Consider the following 15,149-nt stretch of genomic DNA (forward strand, 5'->3'; position numbering starts at 1 on the left):
CAGGTTCGATGCACGATACTGGATGCTTGGGGCTAGCGCACTGGGACGACCCAGAGGGATGGTATGGGGAGGGAGGAGGGAGGAGGGTTCAGGGTGGGGCACACATGTATACCTGTGGCGGATTCATTTTGATATTTGGCAAAACAATACAATTATGTAAAGTTTAAAAATAAAATAAAATTAAAAAAAAACAAAGAATAGCAAGGAGAGATAAGACAGCCTTCCTCAGTGATCAGTGCAAAGAAACAGTGGGAAAGACTAGAGACCTCTTCAAGAAAATTAGAGATACAAAGGGAACATTTCATGCAAAGATGGGCTCAATAAAGGACAGAAATGGTATGGACCTAACAGAAGCAGAAGATACTAAGAAGAGATGGCAAGAATACACAGAAGAATTGTACAAAAAAGATCTTTACGACCAAGATAATCACGATGGTGTGATCACTCACCTAGAGCCAGACATCCTGGAATGTGAAGTCAAGTGGGCCTTAGGAAGCATCATTATGAAAAAAGCTAGTGGAGGTGATGGAATTCCAGTTGAGCTATTTCAAATCCTGAAAGACGATGCTGTGAAAGTGCTGCACTCTATACACCAGCAAATTTGGAAAACTCAGCAGTGGCCACAGGACTGGAAAAGGTCAGTTTTCATTCCAATCCCAAAGAAAGGCAATGCCAAAGAATGCTCAAACTACCACACAATTGCACTCATCTCACTCGCTAGTAAAGTAAGGCTTAAAATTCTCCAAGCCAGGCTTCAGCAATACGTGAACTGTGAACTTCCAGATGTTCAAGCTGGTTTTAGAAAAAGCAGAGGAACAAGAGATCAAATTGCCAACATCTGCTGGCTCATGGAAAAAGCAAGAGAGTTCCAGAAAAACATCTATTTCTGCTTTATTGACTATGCCAAAGCCTTTGACTGTGTGGATCACAATAAACTGTGGAAAATTCTGAAAGAGATGGGCATACCAGACCACCTGACCTGCCTCTTGAGAAACCTATATGCAGGTCCGAAGCAACAGTTAGAACTGGACATGGAACAACAGACTGGTTCCAAACAGGGAAAGGAGTACGTCAAGGCTGTATATTGTCACCCTGCTTTGATGGGCTGGAGGAAGCAGAAGCTGGAATCAAGACTGCCGGGAGAAATATCAATAACCTCAGATATGCCAATGACACCACCCTTATGGCAGAAAGTGAAGAACTCAAAAGCCTCTTGATGAAAGTGAAAGAGGAGAGTGAAAAAGTTAGCTTAAAGGTCAACATTCAGAAAACGAAGATCATGGCATCCCGTCCCATCACTTCATGGCAAATAGATGGGGAAACAGTGGACACAGTGGCTGACTTTATTTTTCTGGGCTCCAAAATCACTGCAGATGGTGACTGCAGCCATGAAATTAAAAGACGCTTACTCCTTGGGAGGAAAGTTATGATCAACCTAGATAGCATATTCAAAAGCAGAGACATTACTTTGCCAACAAAGGTCCGTCTAATAAGGCTGTGTTTTTTCCTGTTGTCATGTATGGATGTGAGAGTTGCACTAGAAAGAAAGCTGAGCGCCGAAGAATTGATGCTTTTGAACTGTGGTATTGGAGAAGACTCTTTAGAGTCCCTTGGACTGCAAGGAGATTCAACCAGTCCATCCTAAAGGAGATCAGTCCTGGATATTCATTGGAAGGACTGATGTTGAAGCTGAAACTCCAATACTTTGGCCACCTGATGTGGGCAAGTTAAAGGCTTATGGTGACTGGCAGTGAGAATGGCAAGGGATAACCAGAGATGGACGCGAGAGTGAATTTGGCAGGATGAACAGTTCTTAAAGGAATTAAAAAGCTGACATTCCAACCTTTGCAGAGAACAAAACATAAAGGACGATGGAAAGGGAAAACTGGCATCAGACTTGGTGGGGGAGGGAGCTCTAAAATTTAGCTTTAGAGAAGCTAAATTTTGTGGCTCATTGGGCAGAATAAAGAATAAGCCTCTCATGTAGATTCTGAGCCCGATACTGCATTCAGGTATTTATTCAAATATTTACCAAGTGACTGTCAGGTGCCAGGCACTGTTTTAACTGTGGCACAAAAGGAAAAAAACCTCTCTCTAACCATGCAGGTAATACTGTAAGGCTAAATTAGAAGAGAAAAATGCTGCTACTTCTCAAAGGTGCTTTTCAGGCCACTGGAGACTTCTCTGCAAACCTCAAAATATCAGGTCTTGGGAACATGTACCACTTAGGATCCACTTACCTAGGTGTTCAAGGCTTTGACAAGCCTACCTGATCTTCCTCTCACTGATCTAGTCAGTGCTTCCCATCCCTCTCCTTACACTGCCCTCATGCTCTAAGCCCCTCGTATGTCCTGTTGATCCAAGTCTGCCCGGTATTAATAAAGTGCAGGGCCATCAGGCTTCCAGGGCTCCTTACTCACCACTTGCTGGCTGTGGAACCTGGGACATGTTACTTAACTTTGCCAAACCTATTTCCGTGTAAAGTGAGGATATTCCCATTACCCATACCCCAGAGTTGTATGTAACACCTTTCATATGTAAGCTGCTCAGCCTGGTGCCCTCCTCAGTGTATGAGCTTTCAATATTATTACATCTCACCTCCTTCATAAACCATCTTCAGCCTTCCTAACACAGTGGTCTCTCAGGCATGCTCAGTCACTCTTGCGACCCCAGGGACTGTAGCCTGCCAGGCTCCTCTGTCCATGGGATTTCCCAGGCAAGAATGCTAGAGTGGGTTGCCATTTCTTCCTCCAGGGGATCTTCCTGACTCAGGGATAGAATCCACATATCCTGCATCTCCTGCCTGGCAGCCAGATTCTTTACCACTGAGCCACCTGCGAAGCCCTTTGTACTCAACTACTCCATCCATTTGATGACTCATTCCACACTGCCTCATGAAAGCCCTTACATGACTGTCTTATACTATTTCACTTAGTAAATGCTGTAAAAACAGGGCCTATGTCTGACTCCTGCTTCTACTGCCAATAGCAATGCTTTCCAAATCTGGTGATCAGATTTACTTAAGAGGGCTTTACAAGGCCTGGGCTCCCCACCGCCAGCCCAAGATTCTGATTCAACAAGTGTCAACTGGGGCCCGTGAGTCTAGGTTCTTAAGAACCTCCCCAGTGATCTGACTCACCTAGGTTTGACAACCTCTGCACAACTGTCCCTAAGCCAGGGAAGAAGTCAGGAAATGGCTGGGATTTAATGTTTCCTCATCTTCCCAGAGGCTTCATGGGTTTGCTCAGACTCCTGTTTCATACACAGCCTAACTTGTTTCAGCTCCTCTGCTCCACGTTGCCAACCCAAGCACTGACAGGAATAACAATTAGCTTTCCCTGTTATTCAGTCAGCTCCTACCAACGGTCATGTTTTGCAAATATTTTTCCTTGGCCTATCATTAAAAACTTAATGGAAGAGAATGTTCAGTTCATATAATACAGAGTGACACAGTAAAGTCTCCCATTAACTTCACCCTCAATTTTACTTAGTCTCAACGCAGTCTGGCATGAACTACTTTCCAAATGATTCTCTCTGCATCTGTATATGTGTGTATATGGTGGGTTAAAACAACAACACACAGAAAGGCTTGGACCATAAAATACATTCCGCGAGTTGCTCTTAACACCATATTGGGAGATCTCCTGTCAGTACAAATAGTTCTGCCTCATTCTTCCACAGCCAACTGTGGTGAGCACACCATAATTTAACTATTCACAGTTCCTGTGCTTACATCCCATTGTTTTGCTATTACAAACAATACTTTGTACACTATGTGCAAATGCTGCTATTGGGACAGGTTGCTAGAAGTGTAACTGCTCATCCCATTTCAGACATTAATACCACAGAAACTACGAGATAAAAAGTGTGTTTACATTTTCATTTAACAGTGTATGAGTGCCAATTTCCCCATATCTTTGAAAACACTGAAAATAATCTTCAACGTTCTGCTACTCTGATGGATGAAAAATGGCATTTTACTACTGAAGCTGAGCATACTTGTTTATTATTTTTACTTCTGAGGAGCCATTTTTAATATTCGAGTGCTTATAATGGTCCAAGTATAGGCAATGTGCTTAAGGCTTCACATTCCTCATTTAATCCTCTCAACATATCCATAAGGTAGGTACTATTATCCTCTCTACTTTCATTAAGATACTGAGTAAAAGAGATGTTGAGTATCTTGCCCAGGATCACGAAGGTGATCACTTCGCTATACTTCAGCAATACTAGAAGAAGAAACCTAATTTTTATAGATTTGAAAGGGAGAAGAAACATCACAGGGTCATTTCCCTTAACTACCTGAGGTTGAGTATCTTTTCCTGTTTAACGATCACTTGCATTTTCTCTACTATGTACTGGCTATTTATATGCTGCTGCTGCTGCTGCTAAGTCGTTTCAGTCGTGTCTGACTCTGTGCGACCCCAGAGACGGCAGCCCACCAGGCTCCCCCGTCCCTGGGATTCTCCAGGCAAGAACACTGGAGTGGGTTGCCATTTCCTTCTCCAAAGAGAAGGCTATTTATATGCTTTGTTCATTTTGCTATCACAGTAAGTAAATTAGCTCCTACCAGCTGTCAGGTTTTGAAAGTATCTTTCCTTGGCCTACCATCTGTCTTGATTTTTTGCCACATCTTTTCACAAAAAAATGTTTTATTTGTATGTACAACTGACTCATGAACAACACGAGGTGGGGAGTAGTTAATCTGTGTATATTTCAGTATCTGAGTCATGTGCATCCTTGGATTCAACCAACCATGGGCCTTGTGTAGTTCTTATCATTGAAATATGCCCATTTATGTGGACCTATGCAACTCAAACCTCCACTGTTCAAGGGTCAACGGTACTATAGCCTGTCCATCTTTGCCTTAGTTGACCCTGGATTTAACGACTGGCTTAAAGTCTGCCTTTTCTTTTCCCCACTGCCCCAGAACAAGTTTCCTACTCAGTTTTCTTCTACTATGTTTGTGGGACTTTTCTTTACATTTAAATACTTGATCTGGAATTGATTTTCATGTATGACACGTGGTGTTGAACTGTGGTGTTGGACAAGACTCTTCAGAGTCCCTTGAGCAAGGAGACCAAACCAGTCAATCCTAAAGGAAATCAACCCTGAATATTCATTGGAAGGACTGATGCTGAAATTAAAGCTCTAATACTTTGGCCACCTGATGTGACAAGCCAATTCATTAGAAAAGACCCTAATGCTGGGAAAGATTGAAGGCAGGAGGAGAAGGGAACGACAGAGGACAAGATGGCTGGATGGCATCACTGACTCAATGGACATGAGTTTGAGCAAGCTCTGGGAGATGGTGAAGGACAGAGAAGCCCAGCACGCTGCAGTCCATGGGGTTGCAGAGAGTCAGACACGACTGAATAATGACAAATATGACATGTAACAGGGGACTCTAAATTGTTCTGCCAGGTAGACAGCTAATTATGCCATGTGTGCTAAGTTGCTTCTGTCACGTCCCATTCTGGGCGACCCCATGGACTGTAGCCCACCAGGCTCCTCCGACCATGGGATTCTCCAGGGAAGAACAGAGTGGGTTGCCATGCCCTCCTCCAGGGGATCGTCCCGACTCAGGGACTGAACCCACGTCTCTTATGTCTCCTGCACTGGCAGGCAGGTTCTTTACCACTAGTGCCACCTGGGAAGCCAATTACGCCACAGAATGTATTAATTTTTTCCTCAGTGAATTTTATCACTAACTACTTTTCTGTAGATACTTAAATTTGCTTTGGGACATTCTGTGTGACTGCATCAACTCGATGTGGTATTTATTGGCTATAACTGTACCAACTGCAGTATGTTTACTCTGATCTGGTAAGGCAAGTGTTCCCCTCTCTGTTTCCAAAACATTCTTTTTTGTTCCCCCCAATCTTTTTTTTTATTTTTTTTTGACATCAGTATATGGTCAAAACTCTGGAGACAGACTATTCCAGTTCTGGCCCTGCTATTACCTTCCATTTCACTTTGGGAAGTTACTTAGCATATCTGGGCCTGAGATTCCTCAACATCCCATAAGTTTGAGGGTTTTTTTAAAAACAATATTTATTATTTGACTGTGCTGGGTCTTAGTTGTGGCATGTGGGATCTGGTTCCCTGATCAGGGATCAAACCTGGGCCGCCTGCATTAGGAGGGCAGAGTCTTAACCACTGGGCCACCAGGGAAATCCCATCCCATACGTTTTGATATGTATTATCTTTTACCAATCAGCTGATTTCCCTTAACTTAAAAACTTGTTTTTTTCTTAATACATGGTCAATTTTTATAAATTATCTATTTTAAAAGTATATTCCTTTTCCCATATAATCTCACATACTCGTAAGTACATTCTCATGTGTTTACATGAGCACAGTCTATGACAGTGGCAGATTTGCACAAACTGCTCCATGCCTCTGTCGTCAACTGTGGCCGCCTAATTTCTCCTTCTCCCCACTCAGAGGAAGAGATCAGTTTGCCTGGATGTCTAAAAGATTCTTTCTTCACCCTCAAAATGTAGATCTTTTCCTAAGAAAGTTTTCAGTGACAAGTGTTCTGTGTCCATTTTTCTTGAGATATACAGTTGAAGGCATTACTTCATACCTTTATTCTATAGTCTGACTACATATTTGAGATTTTGTGTTTCATTTCTTTGGTCTTCTTCAGAGACACCAATTATACCAGTTAGGTATTCTTTATTTTCTGCATCTATTATATTCTTCCTAATTGTTCACTTCCACTTCATTTTCTCAACCTGTCTTCCCTAGTCTTCACTGTTTCCAGGAGTTTGTATTCATTTTTATTCTCTGTGGCAGTGTTTGCTTTCTCTTCCACTGTTTTCCTGGATTCTATCTGCTGGTGGTTCCATTTTCTCCTGTCACCATCTCTCATTTTACCTGATCTCCTGTACCTCTCTCTGCTTGGAGTTCTTTAAGTTCTCTGAATTCATGGCGGGAGGACTGGCCATTAATGTTCAATTAAGGTGAAAACATTTTCTAGTGTGGATACTTTACCTTACATGTGTTTCCCATTTTTCCCTCTTTCTTATAGTATCTTGCTGTTGCTACTATGCTGATTCCTTTTGAATGAGGCAAGTTCCTTCTAGATGATCTCAAGGAAGTTCTTATGGGAAAGAGGCCAGGACTGTGTTCCAAGTTAGGATAAACACATGAAGTTTCTGCATCTTCCCAGGCAACAGAGATGAGGAACTGTCAAGCTGCTCACAATTCAGTCTCTTCCAACCTGCCTAATCCAGTGCTTTTAGAGACACTGGCATGTCTGTCTCCTTGTACAGCTAAACTCTCCTCTTATCCAAGGTTGTCAAGGCGGGCAACTAGAGAAGCTCCTGCTGCCAGGCATGCACCTGCTTCCACTGACCCAAACCAAGGAGTGTTGATGTTGCCCATCAAAATCCTGTTCTGGAGAACTGTGCTGTTCTGAGTTTGAATCCTGTCTTGGCCTCTTCCTGTACTGTACCCATCTGATCTTCACTACAGTTCCTTATTGTGGGAGCATAACCAACAAGTACAATTTTAATCATCTTGTCAACATTTAGGTTATTACCCCTCTGCCCTTTCTTTCCTCCAGTCTTCTCTGTCCACCTGCTAAACTTCTTCTATCTCCCACACCCACTACCCTTCTGCAACTATTTGCTTAACACTTTACCCCAGCATGTGAAACAAATGCCCTTAAAAAAAAAAAAAAAACGCCCTGTGAAACAAGATCATTTTTACTTGTTTTTAAACTGTGGAGATTACTATGTCAGATATCTCCTAAGAAGCAGGTATAAAACATTATGTATTTATCCCTCGGAGGCATGACGACGTCTTCACTTTCAATTACTTTCATGAATAACAACATAAATTACTACTCACATTACTCATACCTTATATTTTTAAAAAATTAAAAGAGTTGCTGTGTCTATCTTGGTGGAGGACACTGTGTATTCCTCTTTAATTCTAGTGTTGGTACTAGAACACAAAGGTGAACCCATGTGTGTGTGTGTGTGTGTGTGTGTGTGTGTGTGCATGTAGTTAAAAAAAAGTGATCTAAATCAATAACACCACCTCGTCAGTGGCACATTTCCCCACAATTGTTAGTATAACCAAAACCAGCTAAAGGCAAAATTCTGACAGAATAAACCAGCTTTTCCTGATCTTTTCCATGTGTCCTCCCTTCAAGCCTGTTCCTGACTGATGATTGTTGATCACTGTCTGTGGAGAGGCTCTGCCTTGGCACAGCACCTCTTCTGCTCCTGACTCTGAGTCTAACCAACGAGCTCTGGCCCCACAGCCCCAGGCAGGATAGACTACCTACAGAACACAGATTCACCCCTTGTTCATATCACAGCATCTCTAGGAAGTCTGTGTGAGCCAGGGCAGGGCAAAAAGCAATAAAGCAGCACAAGTTTTATCTAGTGGTCTCCTGGAGGAATTAGTGCTCTCACTGTCCAGAAAAAAGAAAGGAGGAAATTAAAACCAGAGAGTTTGATACTTTAAATTCTCCTGCTTGCAGTCTTGCCAGAGAAGGATGGAGCACTGCAAAATTCTAAGTAGCTATCAAAAACACTTATGTGTACCAAAACACTTTCTCTTTATTGCTGCCAGTTTCACATCTGCTAAAAAGGATACAGAAGGTTACCAAGTATCATCACTGTGCCTAAAATGCAATACGTACTTATTGAATTAATGAACAAATGAATGGGAATCTTGAAAGGCTGCCAGAAATACTGAGAAATGAAAACTTGTATGCCAGGGTCAAAATCATTATGTGTCAAATAGATAAAGTAACTCAGCATTAAAGATCTCATAGGAATCAACACAGGCTCTCAAGGCAAGCATTCATCCCATGTGAATTTGAATTACAAGGTACCCTTACTCAGATTCACTACTGATAGTCTTCAAAAAGCAGGAAGTATACCTACGGTTTCTCCTCAGAATCTCAAAAATGTTTTCTAGATGCTATATCTTAAAGCACAAATGGTCAGCTAGTTAACTATTAGTGCAAAATAAATCCCAATCACACTGCCAGTTCTAGTCAAATCAACCCTGAAATATACAACTAAGTGGAGTAGAAGCCCAGGAACTGCTAGTCATCTTTCTCCACAAAACAAGGGAAATACCACTTGTCTAAAGACCACAGATACTGTCAAGACTCAGGAGAAATGCCAGAGTTCTTCTATCAGTTACTTGTCTACGCCAGGTAGAACAAGAGAAAATGGGCTTCAACTAGCACATCATGGTACTCCAAGTCCAACAACAAGAAGCTTCTAGACCACAAAGTAGGTTTGGCTCAAAGGAACCAAGGGATTTTCCCCCCCAGGTCTTTAAAAGTCAAAGAACAAACACAGTGACCTTTCGTCGTACCTTTACCAAACGCTCATATAATTCTCCTAGATGATATTTCAGTTACAGGCACAGTAGTGATGTGATCGCTATGTGCCAGGCAGAGTTCCTAAACCCATCACATTTAAAACTCCTTTCATCTTCTTCCTGTGTTCCCTGGTGGCTCAGAGGATAAAGCATCTGCCTGCCATGCGGGAGACCCGGGTTCGATCCCTGGGTTGGGAAGATCGCCTGGAGAAGGAAATGGCAACCCACTCCAGTATTCTTGCCTGGAGAATCCATGGACAGAGGAGCCTGGCGGGCTACAGTCCACGGGGTCCCAAAGAGTTGGACACGACTGAGCGAGTTCATGTTTCACGTTTCATCTTCTTCACTACCCTCATTTTACAGATGAGGAAACTGAGGCACCGGCTTTCACTTGGCGAAGGCCACGCAAAACTGGGAAGTGTCAGGACTGAGATCTCAACTCAGGCCCCTTCAAAGAGGCTATCTGGTGATTGAACTTTTCATGGGATGGAAGGGCAGAATCAATATTTAGGCACATGCAGATACAAAAAATGATTCCCGCTGCTGGTCAGGAGATGGACAGGTACCTCCAGGGAAATGGTCTTGCAGCGCCACCTAGACCACCTGTGTCTGAATCACCTGGGTGTCTTTTAACTTCAGGAGTGAAGCCCAGGAAGGTGTAAGTCCCTCAGAGGAGTCACACACACGCTAAATTTTAGAAAATCATTCTCCAACACCAGTGCTGCTCTATCCCCCAGCAGAGACCACACACACACACAAAGAACATAAAACATTATCATCAATAATGGGACTCTTCAATCCAGATGTAGATGATAGAATTTAGTTCTTTATACTGCAGCAATTCCCAAATTTATTCAGGTGATGGAACACATAAAAGTCAAGTTGTCCTTGAAACACTAACAGATTTAATTCTAGCAAACTACAAATAATTTAACTACAGGAAAGTATGATGACATTAACACAAATTTTTTAAAAAATTATGATCATGTTTTCTTAATGTCTCAGAGTAGGAAAAAAAGACCCTATCTCGGCTTTTTTTATCAATGTTAATTTGCTGAGTCAATTAATTTTGTCCTCTACTGGCAATCACTACTGACAGCAAACAAGAATCAACGGTCTGAGAATTTCAACCAATAATTTTCAAGCTTAAAACATCAACTCTGGCACTTCCATGGCCAGGTTTTTCCAAAACTGAGCCTGATAATCACTGTGTGGTAGCCAAATTTACTGCCCGTCAGCCCCAAGGCACAGGGTTTCTTACCCTGAGGTCCATGAACTCAAAAATCACATTTATATTTTCACAAACCTCTAGCTGAAATTTACCATTTCCTTCCATTATAAATGGAGGCAGTTACTCACCACGGCATTAATATCTGTGATTTGTCACTAACAGAAATCATTGCTTTTCTTCATATCACACCACGGCAAACATCCTGAAATGCTATTACTTCAAATTAATGGATGATGTCATCTAATGAGTTAATTTTAAAGTACACAGAAGGGAAAGGCTACCCACTCCAGTGTTGTGGCCTGGAGAATTCCATGGAATGTATAGTCCATGGGGTCGCAAAGAATCAGACACAACTAAGCGACTTTCACTTTCACCACTTCTTAAAAAGTGTTTTTAATAACTACAGCTCAATACAATGGTTTCCTTTGTAACCCTATGTATTTTATGCATTTGAAAACATAATTATGAACAGAGGTCTGTTGGCTTCAAAGTGCCAAAGGTGTCCATCTCACACACACACACCCACACACACACACACGTTAAGAACTCTAACCTAGATAGGTGGGGACACAAAAACAGAAGGCAAAATGCTGCATTGCCTACCCCATGCAAGTGAGTTAAGAGAGAGGTAACTGCTTGCCTGTTACTCCTGGGATTAGCAGTTTGCATCTCCCTAAAACCGCACTGCCTGTGTGCCTGGCACAAAGAAGGAGCTCCGTACAGTTACTAAATGGAAGGACAAACTTTGGGGTGGAGTTCCTGCAACCGAGGTTTGACACCAATTACTCCACTGATTCCACCAGCAGCCTAACGGTGTAGCTCAGTTTATCCCCTCTTGGAAATGGGGCTACTAGATTGCAAGGCCACTCTCACCTTCCGAGATGGCCCACACTCTGTCTGTGGAGTGTGTTTCTCTCTAAATAAATCCACTTCTTACCTATCACTTTGTCTCTCACTGAACTCTTTCTGAGATAAGACATCAAGAACCTGGGGCTCAATACTGAAACCCCCCCAGGGAGAGGAAGCGGACTGTATGCTCTCACAAGCATGTAGAGCCCAGAGCAGCGGCAACCAGAAGGTTGATGATGCTGATTCCCAGTTACCTCACCACCCACCAATCACAACCCATCAGAAGAATGCCCACGAGCTGATCACCCTCTCTTTGAACCATTTCTATAAAACTTCTCACTGCTCCCTCCAGGTTGGAACACATAGTTATGAGGGCATTAGCCCACTGTGGCCCTCTTTGCCTTGACAAAGCAACAAAGATATTCTTTTCTACTTCGCCCGGCCCCGCCCCCCAAAATATGACCTGGCAAGAACTTGCAAGGCAAAAAAATCTGTGTGAAAGACTCAAGCCCTTTGAAAGATACGTTTTACTTTTTTTTTCTTCCCAACATGTATTCTTAAAACAACAGTTTTATTCCATTTCACACATTAGTACCTTGAATTCTATTCCCCACTCTGCTATGCACTACCCGGCCATTAGGAAGAAAGAGGCAACCGAGGAAAGGAAATAAAGCTATGTCTTTTAAAGCTAAGTCTTGTCAGGACTCTCTGCTTTCTGTGGGCAATGGATGGGCCCCAAGATCAGTGCATATTCCCTGGGATTTGTTTGTAAATTATGTATATATGATGTCTGGGTAATGAGAGTCCATTGCTTTCATCAATTTCTTAAAGGGGATTACAGAAAGGTTAAGACTTAACTCCAGAGAAACAGATGCGCTCCTGGAAATCTGTAAACAAAGTTACAATGTTCAAATGTTTTTTACAGGACCTTTATGTTTAAAAAAGAACTTCCCTACAACAATCTGTGGATGAGAAATAATAAAACTGACCTGTGCAGTGCCCCACCGCCAGTCAGTGGACTAGACAGGGCATCCAACCCTAGAGCACCTGCCTTTCTTCCCTGCACCATGCCTGTCACCATCCACATAGGCTATTCTTCCTAAGTCTCAGTGTTCACGGAGTCAAGCAGGCATACAGGCTTTAAACACCGCTAAGCACGGCTCTCAGTCGCTCTGATTACGATCAATCACCACGTTTACTCTAATACAAAATGGAAGAGATTTAAAGAGCAAAGCAAATAAAATTCTTCTCACTAACTTATTCAACAACTTTCAAAAACAAATTTATACTGCACTACCAGCTTAAAGTTTCCTCCTACTACCTTCTATGAAGGATTCTCAAATTCCGGATGTCCAGAAAGACTTACTACTCAAGGCTACATATTTGTATTAGCAAGAAAGATGCCAAGAAAAGATACAGCAAGTTAACATCCTTCTCTATTTGGAAAACAACGGCAGGATCACTGGTCAAGATTTCCAAAAGGAGATCGCGGTGAAAAGGAGGAACACGAGGCCGCAACAGCGATGGCAATCCCGACAAATCCATCAATAATAGTACCTGCGGGTGGGTGTAGGGGGCGGGAAAGCCTGAGCAATAACCAGACCTAACAGAACTCTAGTGTGGCCAGAAGTGAATGACCATCGTAAGCGCATTTTCTTCACAGCCATCATTCCCTCATCCTTCTTCTGCCCCTTAACTGAAGCAGTGCAGCAGGGGAGCGGATACTAGTGATAAATGGCATAGCTCTGGGGTGTAAACTTGGGTTTGAGACCTGTTTCCGTCACGAAATAACTGACCCGGGTAAGCTGCAACACGGTGCCTCAGTTTCCCCATCAGTAAAATGGGGGTAACTACACTCCTGAAAAATGTTTCAAGGATTAAATGCGATAAAGACAGCGAAACTCTCTGCACAGGACTAGACACAGAAGAACCGCTCCGTGGTGCTAAGGCAAGTCCGCAGGAGGGTCCTGGGGTCTGGGCTCCGGCCCAGAAAGGGGGCTCCCGGGGCCCGCTCCCCGCCAGCCGGGTTCCGAGCCCCTGCCCGGCCCACCTTGTTGTTGTACTCCTCCACGAAGCTGCCCAGCGCCAGGCGAAAGCGCTTGTCGGGCCGCACGCTCCAGTTCATGGCGTAGACGGTCCAGGGCGCTTCATACTTGTAGATCTCCTTCCGTTTGCCGTGCAGTGACATGGTGGAGGCGAAGGGGCCGCAGTGAGGACCGGGACGGGAGCGGGCTGTTGCGAGCCGGGCGCAAAACGGGCAGGGAGCCTGGCCTGGGACCCAGGGGTCCGAAGGGAGGCGGGGCGGGGGCGGGCAGGGACGGCCTAGCCCGGAAGCGGGGCGGTGGCAACAGACAACGACTGCCGGGCCCGACCCCCAGGTTCAAACCAGCTTTGGCTCGGACAACAACCACCTTCCGTTTGAGATACTGCCCCGCCCACTCGGAACGGAAGCCACGCGACCCCCGCAGCGCCGCTGGCCGTTGGCTGTCTGACACGTCCTTTCGAACGGCTCCTTCCCCTCATTGGCTATTGTGCCCTTAGCTTTTGAAACCTCCTTGCTATTGGCCTAAGTGTTTGTCATTCCAGCTACTTGCCCCGCCCAACTCCGGAGGCGGGGCAGGCGCTTACACAATCCCAAAGATCATTGGCTGACAAAGGTGTCAGTCAGAGAGATAACGGCGCAGTGCGGGTGAATGGGGGCGTGGGTGGCCAAGCGGCTGGCGAGGCAGGCAGCAGGGCTCCGAGTTCTAGGCCAAATGCCTGAGAGTGAGACTCCTTGTGTGACCTGCTCTCATTTCCCCACTGCAGCTGCTATTCCCAGAAGCTACTCCACGCTGTCGAGTAAAAATGAAAATTCTCCCTTACCGGAGGACCTGCTGTATTTCAGGGCTCTGAGTTTGGTGGCCTGGCTGCTTGGCCTGGGCCGGAACGCGAACCTCTAATTCCCTGCTCGTGCCAGCGTCCCAGTTAAGCCGTAATGTTGTTCCCCAGAGCCCCAAGGGCAGGCCGCAAACACACCGTTTTCACATGGACACACCGATGTGTACTCGGGCCTAGGCCCAGCTACAGTTCGGCTTTCGTGCGTTCTCCTTGTCATCGTAAAAATGCTCGGAATTCTAGGGTCGGCCCTCAGCAGGCGGCAGCCACACCAGCGTGGCTCTGTAATTCCTCCCCATTTCATCCTTCCCACTAGGGTACCAAGGCAATTGCTAATCCAGCCCTAAATGATGTATCTGTGTCTTCAGTTTGAAATGGAGAAAGGTCCGATTCTAGGTAATATGTTTATAATTTAAATGGTTTCCAATGGTTTGCTTTCAACACAACTAAAGGAGGATTGTAATGAATTGTTGGTGATAACATTAAGTATGGGCCTTCCCAAGTGGCGCTAGTGGTACAAAGAAACCCGCCTGTTAATGCAGGAGACGCAGGTTCGATCCCTGGGTGGGGAAGATCCCCTGGAGGAGGAAATGGCAACCCAGCCCAGTATTCTTGCCTAGAAAACCCCATCGACAGCAGAGCCTAGGGGGCTACAGTCCATGGGGTTGCAAAGAGTCAGACTCGACTGAAGTGACTTAACACATCATTAAGTATAGCTTTTAGTGATGTGATTAACTCAGAATTCAAAGAACTGAGTGCCACTGTTATATATATAACAACCCCCTTAAAGTACCATCTGCTTCCTTATGTGAACAAGTTTCTCTGGGCTTATGTT

The 15,149-nt window shown here is 44.2% G+C and overlaps 1 protein-coding gene across 1 annotated transcript in view; it reads right to left on the minus strand.

Annotated features, from left to right (window-relative positions):
* Positions 1–13,809, minus strand: part of DCAF7 (DDB1 and CUL4 associated factor 7) — a 29,811-nt gene extending 16,002 nt beyond the window's left edge. Inside the window, exon 1 of the mRNA XM_055575572.1 lies at positions 13,488–13,809. Within this exon, the coding sequence (XP_055431547.1) occupies positions 13,488–13,625 (138 nt within the window). The 5' untranslated portion in view covers positions 13,626–13,809. The remainder of the gene's footprint in view (positions 1–13,487) is intronic.
* Between the last annotated feature and the right edge of the window lie 1,340 nt (positions 13,810–15,149).

This window comes from Bubalus kerabau, chromosome 4, assembly GCF_029407905.1.
Source record: "Bubalus kerabau isolate K-KA32 ecotype Philippines breed swamp buffalo chromosome 4, PCC_UOA_SB_1v2, whole genome shotgun sequence".
Classification (NCBI taxonomy): Eukaryota; Metazoa; Chordata; class Mammalia; order Artiodactyla; family Bovidae; genus Bubalus; species Bubalus kerabau.